At 45.7% G+C, this 18,900-nt stretch overlaps 1 protein-coding gene across 2 annotated transcripts in view; it reads right to left on the bottom strand.

The window, feature by feature from the left end:
- The window catches only part of LOC147706598 (cell adhesion molecule CEACAM6-like), a 452,704-nt gene that overhangs the window by 99,331 nt on the left and 334,473 nt on the right, over nt 1–18,900 (bottom strand). Inside the window, exons 4-5 of one of the 2 annotated variants that reach the window (XM_086929103.1) lie at nt 10,583–10,861; nt 8,639–8,902 (exon numbers count right to left, since the gene is read on the bottom strand). The exons of the other annotated variant lie outside the window; for it this stretch is intronic. Of the exons in view, the coding sequence (XP_086785229.1) occupies nt 8,639–8,902; nt 10,583–10,861 (543 nt within the window). The remainder of the gene's footprint in view (nt 1–8,638; nt 8,903–10,582; nt 10,862–18,900) is intronic. 2 annotated transcript variants of the gene reach the window in all.

The following is an 18,900-nucleotide window of genomic DNA, read 5'->3' as shown; positions in this document are numbered from 1 at the left end:
CTGAATAGTAAGTGAAGTCCCGCTCTAGGGGATGCTGGGTATGCCAAACATCATGTAACCCCCCCTCCTACAGCCACTGTTTCCCTCCCTGTGTGATGGCCCCTGCTTGAGGCGAGCGCGCAGCCGATCTATCTAGCACAGGATCCATTACCACATTCAGGTCTCCCCCCACCAACACACATGCATCTGGGGAAGCCAGCGCCTCCGCAAGCGCCATCTTCAAAAAGGGCTCTTGGTGTTCATTTGGGGCATACAGGGAGCCTATCGTGAGATGCGTGGCCCCCCATTGGATCCTGACCGCCTGAAAGCGCCCTTTTTTGACAGGACCTTACAGTGAGCTTTAGCGCTAAACTAGATAGCCCTCCCCTTACTTCTTCGCTGGACCTGAGGACCACAGTTGCACTGGGAAACGCCTGTCTCTCATCCTCTTAGTATCTTTGGAGAGGAGGTGGGTCTCCTGTAACAGACATACATCCCCATCCGCACTCTCCAACAGTGATAGTATGGCTGCACGCTTAACAGGGTTATTAAGAACCCTTACATTCGAGCTAACAATTTTCAGATCTTTACCCATACCCGCCAAACAGGGATAGGAGCATTAGACAGGGCATCTGAAACGGGACCATTGGAGGACCTCTCAGAGGCACCCAACCCTCTCATCCTACCCCAACCCCCCCAGCACTGATGCGGAGCCCCAAAAACAACCCCTCCCCCAACCCCCAAAAACCATGACCCAACAGTCCAAAATAAGGGAACATACGGTAGTTCGTCATAGAGGCCCCAAAGGCAGGGGAACATGGCACCAACCAGTCATTCATCCAATTCCTGATACAGGACTCCCTGCCGAACCAGGACATAGCATATATAGTCGGATTCCTCCTGTGAACCGTTGCCTCCGGCGCCAGCTACTGGCCCTGTTAGGGCCTGATGAAGGATCCATACCTCAAGTGCCTGCTGAAGCGTCCGTCACCTGGGCCACAGAGGTCACGTTCCATCATACTCGCGTCGAGTCGGGCTTCGACTTGGGCGCAGGTTTACCCACTCTCTACCATTCGGTGGACCGTCGCTGTTGTCTACCGGGAGAGCCATCGGCCTCTTAGGGGGGGCAGGTCGCTCCAGCCCTAATATGTCATAATCCGCTTTTAGGGACCGGACCTGTATGACCTTGGCCTTCCACTTGAAGATAAGCCGGAATGGGTGCCCCCAGGAGTAGGGGACATTATGCTCTCTGAGTTAGTTAGTGACGGGTTTGAATTCTCTCCGCTTTACCAGCGTAGAGGCCGCTAGGTCCGGGAAGAGCAAAGGACGATGTTCTCGAAACTGAAGGGTGACAAAGTCCATGGCTTTCCTTAGGATCCGTTCTTTGAGTTGGAAGTCGTGCACACATACCAATATGTCAGGAGGAGGGGCCTTAGGTCCCCGAGGGAGACCAACTCGATGTACTCGGTCCAATCGGATATCCTTTATGTCCTCCTCATTAAGAATGTGCAGGAAGAGGGACCCCACATACTCTCGCAGATCCGATCCCTCGCCCTTCCAGGACACTGCCCTAATCCGAATGTTATTGCGACGGTACCTATTCTCTAGGTCCTCAGCGTGGGCTTGCAAGTCTAAGTTTTGCTCTGTGAGACGGATCACGTCTTGCTGGAGATGGTGGATGTCCTCCGCCGTCCCTAGATCATGCTCTTCCAGGGTCGCGACCCGCTCGCCCACACCATCAACATCTCACCACACCTCCCGGAGATCAGACGCAAGCTGGGAGCGCAGTTCCGCAATGTCATCCTTGATGGCAGAGAACAGCTCGATCATGAAAGCCTTAGTTGCCGGGGCCTCCAAATCTTCTTTCCACGGGGACTTGTCAGATGCCGGCACAGCGGCCTGCACCGCCACCTTCGGGGATCCCTCTTTCTCCGCCTTTTCCTACCTGATCCTGGCCGTTGCCATGACTGGGCCCCGGGGGGCCTACTAGCAAGCCGGGGGAATGAAGTGGACCCCAGCACTCAAGCTCCACTCGTGTACGTCTCCACCGGCCCCCAGGCAGCTCCACCCGTCGAGTTAGCGCAGAGGTCCCGGGCGAGTCACCTCCAGGCTCTATGTGCTGCTGCGTCTCAGGGGTGTCCACCGTCGGATGCAGCTCCGCAGGTGTTCGTATGGCGCCACAGCCAGTTCTAGGCCCCTCCCTGCCTGCTCATGCCCACTCAAGCCTCGTGGGTCCACCACAGTCCACCTCACATCCCCGGAGGGGCCCCCTCCTGTTCCTCACCTCCAGGTGTCACCACGGGTCGCCAGGCCACCGATGCACATCAGGCGTCCCCGGGACCACTTCTGCAGGCGCCTCGACGTCTTCGACTCCTCCGGGCACAAGCAGCCCATATGGGGCTAGGCCGCAAGCGCGGGTCTCGAATGGCACAAACCTGGGCCCAAGTCGGTCACCCCGGGACGCACAATCACCTTCAGGGCCGTGATGGGTCGGCCGATCTTTCGCAAGAGCCCCGCAGTCCACAGGGGGCCCCCGTCAGCCATGGCTGCAGGCCTACCGCAATCCCCAAACCGCCGTCGGGGTGTCACGTAGTCCGTCTGGCCGTCCCTACCCCAGCGTCCAGCTATATCCTTGGCGCTAGGCCCAGACCGGGCTCTCCACGCTCTCCACGCTCTCCACGTTTGTGCGGCCTGCTCCACACCCATGCAGTCAGTCGGGGGGATGCTCCCCCCTCTGTCCACGCTCGCCGCCGGCTGCACTGATTTGGGGGGCCTCAGTTCCCCTCACAGGGTCCCCCACGCCGCACCGCGGCGCCGCAACAGTTCCGGGGCCAGGAGCCCACCACCAGCACTGGGCCCTCACCACTCACTGCGCTCCCTGGGCTTGGCATTGTGTGCGGCCCGCCACCAGCCGGTAGCGCCGCCGGATCGGCTGATCCACTCCTGCTGGGCCCCGGGCGCACTGTTCTGACCTGCTTTGGGCCGTCACAAGTCCCTCCGTTCGTCTGCCGGTCCCCGAGTCAGCACAGGATGAGGATGCGGCTTCACCCGCAGGATGAGGATGCGGGTGAAGCTGAATTACACAGAATAAGGTAGGCGTAGATTAGAGACTATCTTGAGGCATTGGCTTGCGTGTTAAAACAGATGTCTTTTGGTTTTTTAACAAGGGGGAGCTTTAATTAAGTCTTGCCTTACATCTTCTTTTCTTATAGAATTAAAAAATTTTGAAATCACATCTTTACTAGGATCATTGTCAAGACAAAGTCACTGAATCCACAGTGTTGGATGGATTCTGAATGGTATGATTTGCAGTTTACCTTGGGTCCTTTGACTTTATACAGTCATATCTGTACCAGATAGCTTAGTGATGCCATCACCTTATGTAACCTAGCCATTGGACTCATTTACTTAATTTATAAAACTGATATATATATTATTTTTTCTGTTTAGATTATTGGACGCTACTAATTTCGTGCTACCGGTGCTTAAGACTTCTCTTTACCGCATCCACGCCTATACTCTGATTCTTAAGGAAGATTTTCCTTGTTAACTATCGTCGCACATTCTAGGTGAGCTCACATCACTATCTATTTATACGAGTTTCCACTATTGTTTACAGCATCCAAACAGGGAGCACCCATTCGATAAACAGGAATGTAATTATTTAACTTTCTGTCATGATGCAAAGGTCTCAGGTATTAATGTTTATTAGATTCTTTTTAAAGCATATGTGAGTAGTAGTTCTGTCATTTTTTCTCTGACTAATGGTGATGTTGTTAATTAGAATGTTACATAGGCAGGCTTTCTTAGAGCACAAGCTTAGATTGTCATATAGGTAGCAATATGCGGACCTAATGTACATAAACTGTTTAACTGAATAATTATTCCAGCCATGTTACAGAGTCTCAGAGGGTTCAGTAACGGGTAATAACAAACCCAAATCCCTTCTTTTAGTTTGAGATGGTACAGAGAAATGACACTATCAGAAAACTTGATTTGTACTCTCTGTTTTATAGTCAGTTATAGACTTAAATTACAAAATTTTGTTTTTCTTTTCTACCTTTTACAGCCCTGATGATGTCCCTGAGGGGACGAAATGCGTAGGCTGTAACAATACTTGTGATCACCAATTTTAAGTGGCTGTATTTGCAACATCTTTTGATTTTGAAACATCTTTGAACAATCACAGAACAAGAACAAATAAAAATTGAGAAGAAGTAAAGCCTGCTTTGCATAGTTTTCTTCATATGAACTTTGTCTACAAAGGACTTTTTTGAAAAATATATGTGATACTCCTTGGTTTTGTGTATATATATATTATTGTAGTAGTGGCCCTTGCGGTGGACCACTCCGAGTTGAGTATCTAACATATTCTCACTATTGCAGATACCAATAGATTAATCTCTCAATAGTGCAGGTTAATAGGTGACTCTCACCGCATTGTTTAGTATAGATCCTACTATGTAGTATAACACATAGCTAAAAAAGAGAAGAAAGGAATGACCAAAAGTTTGATAAAAAATGTGAGAAAAGATGTGGAGTACCTCACGAGAGTAACACCCTGGGAGTCCACTGGTTGGTTCTCACCAGTGGGCTCAGGTTCTCATCATTGGCACTACCACATCAAAACCAAGAGTTAAAGAAAGTAAAGAGAAAAATATAGTTGCAAATATATTCATAGTGATTGTGAGGGAAAGGTGTGCACCACTGGTAAATATGCTGGTGCTGAGAGGAACCCGGTGATATACCTTGACTTGTCGTGAAGTTCGAGCTGGTCGTACCCCTTGTTGAGATCCAATTTTGAGAAGACAGTTGCTTCATTGAGGGGAGTGATCACGTCACTGATATGGGGTTCTGGATGCCACTCCTGCTCAATGGCAATGTTCGGGGCTTGCATGTCCACACACAAGTGCACTTTATTTTCTAGTCCTCCTTTGGGCACAACTACTACTGGCGACACCCACGGAGTAGGTCCTGTTGACCTTTCTATGATGCCTGCTCTCAGCAGGTTTCGGGGCTCGTCATCTACTGCTTGTTGAAGGTGGAATGGTACTTTCCTATGGTGCTGGGCCACAGGCGCCACCTGTCCGTTAATGTGCAATCGTACGTTGAAAGGAGCTAGTTTTCCTTGGCCAGAAAATAGCTTTCGGAACTTACTATTGATGTCAGGCGAATCATCGACTTTGTATAGAATCTCTACTAGTTCCAGACATTCTGCCTTTGATAAGCTGAGAAGGCAGTCAGCTGCTTCAGGGCCTTCTATCACATGAATTTGCCCATGTACTGTCCTGTCTTTGTAGGTCAGAGACATACAAAATTGTCTCAAACACAGCAGCGGTTCTTAGGACATCCACGTGTAGACATGCACTGTGGCTGGTTCCAACTTAGGCTTCGGGTTCATGTTTTTGTGCTCAATCTTGCATATGTAGTTGAGTGATGCTTCGGTGTCTTAGACAAACTTTGCATCGTGATTTCCCATTTGAATGTGTAACCGTGGGTACTTCTTTAGTCGGTGGGTGTCCGCTACCAAGCATAGATACTCTTCACTGTGTTGTGATTCCTTTGAGGTAGATTGTCGGGATCGATATGAACCTTGTGACCGGGTGCTAGATCTTGACGAGCTCGTTGAGCGGTCTCTTCTCACTTGCACTGCCCTCACATGGTGGTGTGATCCTGTGCTTCTCTTGGTTGTCTCGGATTCCTTGCGATGTGTTTGACACGCTGTTTCGAAGTGGTTGTCTTTCCCACATCAAGGGCATTGTTGTCTGATTGCCAGGCAGGGCCCATGTGGGGGTAGTATTGCAGCAGTTGTTTCCCCTTGTTGCTAATCTTGTTTCTGCTGCGGGACAAGTTTGTGAATTTGTCAGGTTTCCGATGATCCAGTTGGCGTCTTGAGTCTGTTTGAGACTCTATTCGCAAGGCTTATTCATGTTTCTCCGTCTTGCTAGCTTCCATATTTTTCACATGTTCCTCCGCTTGGTCATTTATTCATGTGAGCTCCTCAATGTCATCGAGCGAATAGTGCTTCTTCAGCAAACAGCGTCGCAGTGATTAAGACTGGCACCCCTCAATGATTCGTAACCGCAGCGCCTCTTCAGTGTTGAAATTGTCAAATTCACAGCAATGGGCCAGGCGCTTGAGGCGAGAGATGAAGTCATCCATGAATTCATCTCATTCTTGAGACGCGAGGTTGAAGGTGTAGCATTCATAGTCCAGGTTTCTCTTCTGAAGAAACTTCCTGTTTAACGCTTCTATCACATCTGTGTTTGACACAGCATTAGTCAGTGGTAATTCTTTAATAATTTGTCTGACATCTTTGCCTACCAAATTTTGCAAAGCGATGAGTTGTTGGTTGCGATCGCTGACTTTGGAACCCTTCATAAAGTCTTCAAAGTCTTCTATCCAGCTTTGTCATTTAGGACCCGTGCTGTTTTCGGAGGTCAGCTTCAGGGGTTCAGGCGGGTGCAGGAAGGATACCCTCATCAGTACCGCTCCGGACTGGGCAGTTCGGCCGGGCCAGATGGTGCATTTTGTGAGGAGTCCTGTTGTGTAGACATGATGAGGCACAGCTGGCCTCACTCTCCACTCCAGTAACTTGCGGCAGTGTTTGCAGGGGTTTCAAATTGTGTTTTGGGCAGGCACCAACAGGCTTTTCCTCTTCTGCCTGACTTCAAAATGGCCACCGATTGCGACTTCTGCACACCAGCCTTGATATTGAAACAAGTGAGGCTCACCCCAGCTCCAGAATGTCCTCCAAAGTTAAACTACTGGCAGTCTTGGCAGTCAGTTCCTCATTGCAGAAGAAGCCGCCGCTCGCGCTCCCAACGATGGTAAAAATCTTGAGGTATAGCAGGCACTGCAGCGCGTTGTCAGCATATGCCAAGTATGCAAATTAGAGGGAGGTGTCTCCGCATCCCACCCTCATTGCCAGATTTCGAGTCTTTCGCATTCAATAAGGCTTGGACACCAGCTACTGGATGTACATCTTTATTCCTGGCTTGCAAATCCCTCTCCCCCCTTCCTCTTCCGGCCACGAGTTATCCTGACGTTACAGGCAGGTCAGGTACACCATACAAATGCCAAAGGTTGCTTAGATGATGTGGAAACACATGTGTTAATATAGTGACATGACAGTGTATGCTTTGTTCTATTGCTGTCCAAGTAGAGCTTCCGAAAACCCTATAACCTGGCATATGTCCTTAGTTTACCCTGGGATCTCCAAGCCAGCAATGTAGTCACCCCAGCTGTACAGGTAAGTGGCAAATCAAGTTACACTGAAGAGTAGGTGGAGGAAGATACAACAAAAGGTAGGACATTTGGGATACTCATCCATCAAGAAATAGAATATATGAATTGCATTCATTTCCAACAGATCAATGATACAATATTGTGGTAAACAATGTCGTTGACAAAAATATTGTTTACCACAAAATCGTGATCCTATATTAGCTGACCATATCCTATAATATTGTGTGAAAACAATTGTAGACATTAATATTGTAAGCATCATTTAATCTTCACTTTGCTCATCTTTTATGTTTACATCGCAGCAAGAAAGACGGTGGAACCTTTGATGGAGTCTTTATAATGGAGTCTGAAGGCCTTAGAGATGTCACCTCTTCTAACATGAAGATATGTTTGTTGCTGCTAGCTGAGTTGCATTAAAGATATGTACTAAGTAGGACTGTGAGATTCATGTGACATGGAATCCATTACATTCACAAACTTACATCTGAATAGCTTTTGAAATCTTTAATTAATAGATTTACAAAATATTTGTGTATGAATGCAAGAATACAAAATGTATGGTATGATGAAAATAAAGATTCTGCCAATTTAGATTTACATGCAAAAGCTACGTAAAGTATACATTACTACCACTGTTGTGTAAAAGATACATTACTACCACTGAGTAGGACACAACAGTTGTGTACAGGATACATTACTACCATTGAAGAAGATGACACTGTTGTGTAAAGGATAAATTACTACCACTGAGTAGGACACAATAGTTGTGTAAAGAATACATTACTACCACTGAAGAGGACACAAATGTTGTGTACTTGATACATCACTACCACTGAGTAGGATACAACTATTGTGTTACGGATACATTACTAACACTGAGTGAGACACAACTGTTGTGAACAGGACACATTACTACCTCTAAGACACACCTATTGGGTAAAGAGTACATTACTACCACTGATTAGGACACATCTGTTGCTACAAATTGCTACATTTATTTTCTTTGATTCTAACTATAATTAATATTCAATTCTTGAGCTCATTTTTTTGTTAGTATGAGCAGCAGTACTAACACATATTATAGCACATGTTTTGATGAAAGGTGTTGTATATTTAAAATTAGTTTCAAAAACCTTTTTAACATCTCAATACAGCCAGTGGGTTAGCAAAAGTACTTTTAAAACGAAACTCTCAAAACATGGTACTCGCACAGTAAAAATTAAAAATATTCACTGTTCTTAAATATTTCCCATTATTTCCAAAAGCAAATGAAAGACATTTCTTAAGAAGCAGACCACTGAAAAAAAGAGATCTACCAACTGAAAGGCAACTACTGGAAGCCCACCACCAACAACATCTAGAAGGGAGAGGGTCTACCGTCTCTTCAAGGAATAGGCAGGAGGTTACTCACCCCGGACGCGGATCCCCCAGGTCCCTTGATTAGAAAGGTGCGTGACATTGTTAGAGGTGTTACAGGTGTAGTTCCCAGAGTCAGTCAGGGTTAGAGAGTTAATGACCAGCTCAGGTCCTGTCCTCAGTAAGGATTGCCCGTTGAGAAGCCATGTGTACAGTGCAGGAGGGTGAGATGCAGCCGTGCAAGAGAGGGTTAGAGCTGAGCCCGCCACATAGACCGGCTTCTCAGGGCTGCCGGAGATCACCGGAGTGCCAGGTCCATCTGAAGCAAACACATTAAATGAACTTTTTAGAAGAGCAATGGAACAAACTCCTTATATTCTACTTGGTGCTAGTGTTCATTACAGTTTGGATCTGATAAATGGGTATTCAAAAGTAGTCCATAGAAATCCAGTCTGACTGTATGGATAGATTATTTAAGCCTGAGAAAACTATGATTGTCTTCACATGAACCACTTTTATCAGCAGACTGTCAGGCTGATGTTGCTTCTTGTCTACAACACAAAGCTTGTACAACCGGTAACGTATTCCCAGGTGTGACGTGTATCATGAAGTGGCCTGGATGAGGAGTTGGTGTGAAGAGTGGAGGGAGTGGACAAGAATAGTCAATGACCTGAGCTACCAGCCCTATCAGGAGAGACATCAAACTGGAACTGCATCAACCTAGGAGAGGTGGAGATCTCAGGGCTCTGTAAGAGACATTTAAGACTATGCAATCAGGGACCACTCTATATGGAACCCTGAAATAAGTAATTTAACCTTTTATTAGAAAGAGAAAGAGCAAAAGACCAGCATTAATTCAGTAACATGGACAGAGACAATGAATAAAAGGTATATGAAATGCAGAGGTACAGGGCAAACTCAGCTCTGTGTGGTTTACAATCATCAGGTGAATATACAAGGGAGAGGTGCTGTCCAGTAAGTAGAGTTTGTAACAGAACCGAACATAACATAACATAACATAACGTAATGTAATGTAACATAACGTAACATTCACCCGAGGGTATCTTGCCGCTGAATAACAGATGTTTATTGTTAACCAACTCAATGGTACTGATGTTTACTCAAAAGTCTGTGATACTGAGCATTGTTTGTTTGTAATGCGTTATCAATATGATTTGTTCAAAAGGAACCCTGTGAGTTCTCATTCTTAGTTATAGACTTACTGCAAAAGTCTATGGTCACCAATTACAAGTGGGCCATTAGCTCTGGTTCAACTTCTATTTTCAGTAGGAAGGGGGATTGCAAGTGGCTTGGTATTTCTGGACATATGTCCACCTGCAAAAAAGTGTTGGATTACATGCCTCAAAAGAGCAAAAACATGCAGAAAGCAGTGTGGTATTTTCCCACCCTGAGTAACATTACTCCTTCCAAGACCCAAACTTCTAACACTCCAATAAAGATGTGACATGGCTGCTAAGTAAAGATAATACTAGGACCCTCATTAACTGAGACATATTCTCCACAATGTAGCCCAGGTATCAGTAACTTCTGTGGTGGGGAACATCTGGCTCATTATGAGCTGGATAATGGGCATGTATTACGAAATTAGGAATTACCAGTGGAACTAGTCATTCCCAGTCTGGTTTTTAGGTCTTTAATTTCCGAACTCTCTTGATGAGTTATGAGATGTGTGGTGTTTCTGCAGAACTCATTATTCCGATACAGCCAGTAACTGCAGTTAGCGGCTTCATCAGAATTAAGAGGCCATTTGTAATGAGGGTCTAGGTCTTCTATTGCCAAGATGCTGCTACCAGCCCACTTTTAATTGGCCCGATGTGTTAAAGTAGGTGTACACACGGTTGAAATGATGGTACAACATCTATCTTTAGATCTTTTTTTGTCTAAAACTTAATCAGAAAAAAATATCAAGATTTGCAGTTGCTACAAAATTTCTACTTGATAAAAAGAAGCAGGTTAGGTGTTTCTTGGTCCCACTTACAGCTAACGGTGAGAGTGTATTGGCTGCTGGTGGAATGACTGACAGCGTTGGATGCCCCGCAAGTGAAGTTGGTTCCAGTGTCATTCCTGGTGCAGGGTGAAAGAGTTAGAGTCTGGTTGTTATTAGCGATATTAATCCTTCCTCCAGATATAATAAATTTGTCGTCCTGGTACCACTGATAGGAGATGCCTGTGCCCGATGTATTGCAGACCAGAACCATTGATCCATTCTCTACCGGGTTCTGAGTCAAGGCTCGAATAACAGGGATAGAAACATTCTCTGTAGAGAAGAAAGGGGTGCAAATGTGAATTACTCTGGGGCTTGTCTCCATACAGGAGTCACTACGTCCTGCCACAATTTTCCACCAACCTTTTTTCCAACTCCAAAGTATCTCTGTTTCAAACAGTAGCTACTTCTCTTCACAATCATCATTTATCCTAATTGACATTTTAAACTCTCTTCTTCAGAACATAAATTAAATCACCTTAAGTCTCAAGGTGCAGTTGTACAATTATCTCAGAGGACCTCTCACAGTTTCCATAAATGAAAATAAACAGTGTTGGAAATGTATTAGTTTGTTAATTTTCAGGAAAAATAAAATTAAAAAATAGAAACTTATTGAGGAAGGATCAAAGCCCCATACAGTGGAATTTTATTAAACTTAATTCCATTATACACTCATGTTCCTCATCAACACTGTCAAACCCTCTTCCTACATTAAGATTTATGAATATTCCAAACTCTAGCTAAACATTATTATTCTTCACAAAATCCAGCTACTCAAAAGCAGCCTTCAACTCATTTACAACTGGATGTCCAGCACCTGGCTAAAAAGTCATCCTGATTGACTGAATGCTCCAGTTGTCAATAGTTACAATGATTCAAGATGAATTTGGAGGCCAAACAAAAAAATCTCTTAAGATTCACAGTTAACTCACCTTCAAAGAACGCATTGCCAAAAAACAAATACAATATTAGATAACTCCAAGAAGAAGTAAGTGAAACCTCCCCTCTTGGAAACGAATTTGTGAACAACAGCCAAGCATGAGTACTCTCACACTCCTTGCTCTGTCATTGCCCTGATACCACATTGTGTCCCTGAAGTGCATCACACACTCTGCAGCATATATTATCTCTAGATCTAAGAAGTTATGACTATATAACCCTGACTCTGAAGAAACTACACAGGCCCCTCCAGTATGCCCACATAATCTTCCAGACTAGCAGCATCACACCAAGGTCACCAGTACTGGAGAAGCAGGCTTGGGTGACCCTACATTAAGGGTCTTCCCTAAAAAGCAAAAGGGCCTGTTTAAGGAATACTTTTAATTTCGTATCACCCATCCTTGATTCTCCTGGTGTCAGTTTCATGAAAACAAAGGGCTCCTAGTACATCAATTGTGCCAGGTATTTGCAATAATAATGCGTATATACCATGACACTTTATTTGTTCGTATTGTTTCCCTCACCCAAATATTCTATACAGCTCAAACAAGACTGTCTTGATCAACACACTGTCCTGCACCACGGTGTAACACAGAATTTGTACTGAAAACATACCCTATATATGAAAATGTCTTTGCCTAGACAAACCCAGGCAAACTAAACTCAGAAGCATCCCATGTACTGTTGAGCACATGCAATGTGTTTGTTTTTAGCAATAAGCACATATGCCCTGTTTTACTCCTGCTTCAAGGAGCTGTCAGTGTTTGACACAATGCCAGGTCTGAATGTTTTTGTAGAAAAGGCTTTGTGTCAAAAGATAACCAAGACTTTTTTATGACAGCTATGTGCTCAGCTTATCAGTTTAAGAGGGGCAGGTAAACAACCTCGGACCAAGTGGGAGGCACTAAGAGGGATTTGAAACCCTGGAACTGGAATTATATTATCTCTGAGCCCAGGCACACTATGCGCCCTGCTGGTTTCACCTGGCCGCATCCACCACACAACCGACAGTGGAGAAGGACTCTATATCAACAACGAGGCTGAAGTTGGTGATTGGAACCCCTACTCCACACTACACATTGAATATGAGCACAGCAGTTTGCACCATTGGAGCTTGGAGTGAGGTAGCTAAGTGGGAGGGACTCAGTAGCGGTTCCTTCCATAGGGTGGACGAGCAGCACCCAACAGCCTGCTGCGAGTTCGGCAGCAAATGTAAATTAAAAAAATGGTTAATACTATTTTATTATTAAGTACTGTGCTGAGTGCTGTTCTAGCTTGAGTGTGAGCCAGATGGGGGATGGGATCATACCTAAAGATTGACACTGGGGATGACTAAAGCGTAAAGTGTGGGGTGGGCATGTTGGATTGGTCAACGTGATTGCGATGGACAGCCTGACATGCACACTTCAGACCACACCAATCCCAGCCGCTTTAAACAGTTTTGAGGATTCCAGAGAAGCACCTGGTCCAAAACAGAGCAGTAGGGTACCCTGCTCCAACCAATCCTGGTGTTTCTTTCATGCTGAAAACAGCATGAGATCAGTTCCAGGATTGGTTAGATTGTTCAAGAAGGATGCCGTGCATGGTTCTCACAGTGCCAACACGCAGCGTCTACAACTGCCATCGGATCAGACACACATGACTCGGTGGCAGGGACAGCTGACATGGCTCGTGGGCAGCGGGAGGTTGCAAGTGTATCACGCGGGGGTGAGGCATGGATAAATTAAAAAAAATGTTTCAATAATTAAAAAAAAAACTTACCTTGTCGCCGGCCGGGTCCCCCGTCTTTGCTCCTGCTCTCCTTCGAGCACATTGAGGAACAGGAAGCTGGCCCCACTAACCAATCAAAATGCTACAATGCAGAGTTGTAATTGGTGAGTACCCAGGCTCCACCTCAAAAAAAGACCTGCTCCTACTATATGTACGTACAATGATCCACCATGTGTCTCTTAAAGGAGACACCCAATTTTGAGTGTCACAGCAGTGGATCTAATTCTCACAAAGTGTCCTAGATCACTACTCAAATTAAAATATGTGGTGCTGTGTCTGCTAGTCTGCCCTCCCATCAATGTGCGAAGGACATCAAAGAGGAGAGAAAGGTGAGGGAAAGTTGGCAGAACCTCACAGGAGTAACACCAAGGGAGGTTACTGGCTGGTACTCGCCTGTGTCCTCAGGTTCTCATCATTAGCATCTGCCAACTGTAAGAAATAATAAGTAGAAAAACCCAAAAATGTGGTGTGTATTCTAAATATGACCCTATTGGGGGTCCTGAGATCTGACGTAGAAACCCGGTATCCCCTAGTTTAAAAATGAGCTAGGCAACACTGGCTATAATATTTTATTCCTTGCTGTGTGCCTGCTCAATTAAAACCAACATGTTTGATTGCCTTACAAAATTTGGTGGCAATTTCATCAGGGTTAGGGTCAGCGTTTTCACTGCACCTCGTTTATCCGTTTATTGTACCTGCAGAGAAACTGTATACCACATTACATCAACATATACCCCAGACAAGCATCAAATTAAAAAGATATCATATATCTGTGGGGAATCAAAGATACCACATGTGATCTATTTACCGGGTATTTGCCACTCATCGGCATACCTCCATCCCCGTAGGAGAAACGGATGCACCCCCGTAAATTCTTTACAGGTCTCGTTATGGTCGCTGCAATAAGTCAGTCTGTGTAGGAGATGTTTATATATTTAGAATCATTGCCAGTCTGATCGACCTCCTTGAATATTCATAATACCCACAACACTTTGATCATGCCCTCAGGTCAGGGTGTACAGAACGCTGTATCTCACGCTGTTAATTGCTACCCCAGGCGCGCAACACCCATTGGGCTCACCGGGCTTCAGCCCCCCCCGTCGCCTCCTTTGCCCGGGCTAAGATTACACGCACTGAAATGGTGCAAGAAGGCTGCGCATCCGATCCGAGAATGTGATTTTTTATTATGCCTTCTGAGAGGCCCAGCAGCCCGAGCCAGACAGCGAGCCTCTGAACAGTTTCAGCGAGTGAACCCCCCTGCCCCCACCTCTTGTTTTCCTTTAGAGTGGCGCAGAGGTGAAATCCTTGCCTGAAGGCAGGGATTTCACCTAAGCAATAATGTGTTCCTCCGAGCACTCAATCAATAGAAAAAAGTCTTATATGTAGTTTTCACTGATCGTTTAATGTCCAATCTTCCAAGATTATTCACATCCTAGTTCCACCAATTCATATGACGCAGCCAACACGTGTTTCGTCAAGTCTGTAAGACCAATGACCTGGTTTTTCTACTATGCAATGTAGACGTGTACACGAATTTGGTGTAATATAATTCTTCTTTCCAATGTCTACAATGGAGTTTTTGTGTTAATCTATCAACATTGATTGGTTTGAGGGTGTATCCCTTTCCTTTTATTTTCTCAGCAGTTGTAATGAGAAAGACTACTATGTTTAGTGAGATTACTGGATATTAGAATTGTAATTGATTGTATATATTTGGGTTGCAGCCCTGAAGAAGTCATTGGTCTTACAGACTTGACGAAACACGTGTTGGCTGCGTCATATGAATTGGTGGAACTAGGATGTGAATAATCATGGAAGATTGGACATTAAACGATCAGTGAAAACTACATATAAGACTTTTTTCTATTGATTGAGTGCTCGGAGGAACACATTATTGCTTGTAGAACCACTTTGTGGTCAACCTTTTGAGGGCTGTGGTAACCAGCCCCCCCTTTCTTCCTGAGCACCACTTTGACTTACTTGTGGACATACATTTACCTCGACTGTGCTGTGCGCTCCGATTAACTGTTACCAGCTTTTGTCTGATTTCACCAAAGCACTTGATGGGTTGTGAGCATGGGGTGTGAAGATGTGCACAGCAGGGGGAAGGCATGGCCAGTTAAGGTGATGCTTTTCCTTTGTACAGGAATTTCTGCTGGCATCTTAGCCCAGGGTGTGCTGTCTGTGCACTTGTATAGATGTGTATTCCATACAAGTGCACAGACAGCAAACCCTATGACGCCAGCAGGAATTAATTTACAAAGGAAAAGCTTCACCTGCACTGGCCATCCCTTTCCCCCTGCTGTCTGTGCATTTGACCCACATTGATCTACACAGTGAGACCTTCAGGAGGGGCTGGATGCCAGGACACAGTGCTGCTGATCAGCCATACTCCACAGTATAGTATCAGAAGAGCAGGCAGCAATTTTTTGTGTAAGTTCCAGTAACTTTAATGCATTTTTCAGCACAGCATTACCTACTGCCTGCATATCTAGGTTACTGTGAATGTTGTTCTTGACTTACATACATAGAAACGTCAAAGAGGACAGTCCCCTCCAAATATGCAAATGTAGTGTAAGTTTGTAGTGTTCATTTTTTTTTAGGGTGCTAGTGGGCAATTTTAGAGTTCAGGGTGGGTGTGGGTTTTAGGGTGCCAGTGAGTAATTTTATGGTTCAGGGTGGGTTACGGGTGGGTTACGGATTGGGGTGCCAGGGGGTAATTTTAGGGTTCTGAGCGGGTATGGGTTTTGGGGTTCTAGGTGGGCAATTTTAGGGTTCAGGGTAGGTATGGGTTTTGGGGTGCCAGGGGACATTTTAGGGTTCAGCGTGGGTATGTGTTTTGGTGTGCCAGGGGTAATTTTAGGGTTTAGGGCAGGTGTGGGTTTTGGGGTGTCAGGGGGCAATTTTAGGGTTCGGGTGGGTATGGGTTATGGGGTGCCAGGGGGGAATTTATGGTTCAGGGTGGGTATGGGTTATGGGGTGCCGGGGGGAATTTATGGTTCAGCATGTGTATGGGTTTTGGGGTGCCAGGGGCAATGTTCCCTCTAATTTTTTTCCTCTGTGTGCGGCAGTGTAGTGTCTCTGTGCACTTCAGCCGTGGCTATGTGCGCCAGGAAACACAGCGCGCGTGTGTGCAGCGCCAAATATCACTACAAACGTTTGCTTAAAACCCTAGCAGCCCAGCTCTGTTAAGAAAAGACATTTTATTCCTCTGTCTGATGTAACATTTCCTATACATTGATTTACACACTATGATTCAGTGTCTCTGTGTAATGTGTATGTGATGTAAAGTGCTTAACACCTTACACTGGTATGAGTGGCGCTATTAAACAATATAAATATGAAAGAAAGAGGGGTTTTGGAGACTTGAGGGTCACTGTTAAAGGTTGGTAATGAGAATTTCTATGGCTGAGGTGGTCATTGGGCCGCCAACAAACACGGTCACAGCAGGCGCCACCAGCACTAAAGCGGGCCCTGTTCAAATGGCACTAATAATTACAGTGAAAGTATGAAAACATCCCACATTGCAATTTGAAAAATTGGCAGCTATGTTGCTGCATTTCTTTTCATAATAGGGTTGGGATGCGGGGTGATTGTGAGCATTTGTTAAGGTTTTCATGTTAATTGCAGCTCATGATGGTGCTGCGATTAACATGAAAACTTTAACAAATGCACAGGGACATCTTAAGGATTTTGAGTGCCAGGGCCAAACTTATTTCCGGGGCCACTGATTTGAACAGCTTTGGATTTATTTCAGCTTTTTCATGTCCCTTTTGGCCAGGTCACCGACACTGCAGAGGCACACTGGTGCAAATTCTAAATGTGCTTCCATGTAATATTCAGAGATAGTTGGATGTAAGTAAGTAAACTGAGCTTATAAAGCGCATGGTTACACGGACCAGTGTGTCCCCGCGCTGTAGTACCAGCCTAGCACAGCCTCCCTTGCCATCATATATCCCATTCCGCCGGACAAACCTCTCTGGCCTACCCCCCTATGGAATAAGTAGATTTACAGCTCTTTACGAAAAGCCAGCTCTAAGGTTTCCAACCAAAGCGTCAGAGGTAATCTGTTCCATTGTTGTGCTGTCAGAAAGCAAAACGAGCGCCCTCCCATTCTCGCTCTTCTGATCTTAGGGACCTTAACCTGCCCCATCCCGCTAGATCTCAATTTCCAGGTCGGATTGTATAGGGTTAGCAGGTTCTGGAGATAACAGGGCCCTTTCCCCTGTGTGATCCGATGACTCACACATAGGGCTTTGAACTGCACCCGTTCTTTCACTGGCAGCTAGTGTAGCGTCTCCAGAGCTTTCTTAGAGGGAGCTCTCTTTGGCAGCATCAACACCAGATGAGCCGCCGCATTCTGTATGTGCTGAAGCCTCTGGATGCACCTCACATTTGCTCCCAAATAGAGGGCATTACCATAGTCCAGCCTCGAAGTGACCAAGGCATGGACTAAGGATTTCCTAGCTGTTGATCCAAAGTCTTCCTGAGGCCCCGCAAGATGCCAAAACAGGTGCCTGCAACTTGTCTAGTGTGGTACTCAAATGAGGTTTTAGAGTCAATCCATACCCCCAGGTTCCTGACTTGTTCACTGGGTGAGGGTAGAGGGCCAAGCGTCTGAGGCCACCACACCGAAGTCCACACTGACGGCGCCTTCCCAACAATCAGCACCTCGGTTTTATCACAGTTCAATCGGAGACCGTTGCTAGCCATCCAGACAACCAGTTCTTGTAAACAAGAGGTGAAATTACTGGCTGCACTCTCAGCTGGCTGTGCCAAAGCCACAACCAGATGAGTGTTGTCTGCATATGACACTACTTGCACACCATATTTATCGGTAATCTCTGCCACTGGTGCCACATAAAGATTAAAAAAAAGGGTCGGGCTAAGGCTGGACCATTGAGGGAACCCTTGCTTCAGGCTTATAGCTTTTGACCTATATGGTCCCTGTGCTACTTGGAAACTATGAACATGAAGAAAGGATTCCAGCCATTCCCACGCCTTACCAGCCACTCCACCCCTATTCAGATACTGCAGCAAAGTATGATGCGCTACAGTATCAAATGAGGCACTTAAGTCAGGTAAAATGAGTGCCGCTGTTTGACCCTCATCCAGTGGAGTGCATGGAAGCCAGATTGCGTGGGAAGGAGCAGCTTATGAGTGTCAATATGGGCTGTCAGTTGTTGATTAACAGCTTTCTCCGCAATCTTGGCGAAGTAGGGTAAAAGCGAGATGGGGAGCAGGTTGTTTCACTGCTCCATACTGATGTTCAGCTTTTTTTTCAAAGGGAGCGCCACTGCCTCCTTCCATGTTTTCGGCACTCTAACTGAGCTAAAAGAGAGCTCTAACAAGTGTCTGATATATGGCTCCAAAGTCTCAGTGCTTCCCCTTAAAACTTTAGCCTGCGCAGGATCTTTAGGCAAGCCAGATTTAATACTAATCGCTATCTTGCTCAGAGTATCCCAAGCCGGGACCCTAAAGGCCACCAGACAGTCTGTGTTTTTAAAATTATAACATAGCCTGAAGGAAAAGGAGAGGAGACTCGTGAGAAATAAGATTTAGTGGCAGAGAAAGGGGGAGAGAGGAACAAAGTAGAAAAAAGT

Source organism: Lissotriton vulgaris, chromosome 7 (genome assembly GCF_964263255.1).
Source record: "Lissotriton vulgaris chromosome 7, aLisVul1.2, whole genome shotgun sequence".
NCBI classification, from domain to species: Eukaryota; Metazoa; Chordata; class Amphibia; order Caudata; family Salamandridae; genus Lissotriton; species Lissotriton vulgaris.
This window is presented reverse-complemented; position numbering and strand designations above follow the sequence as displayed.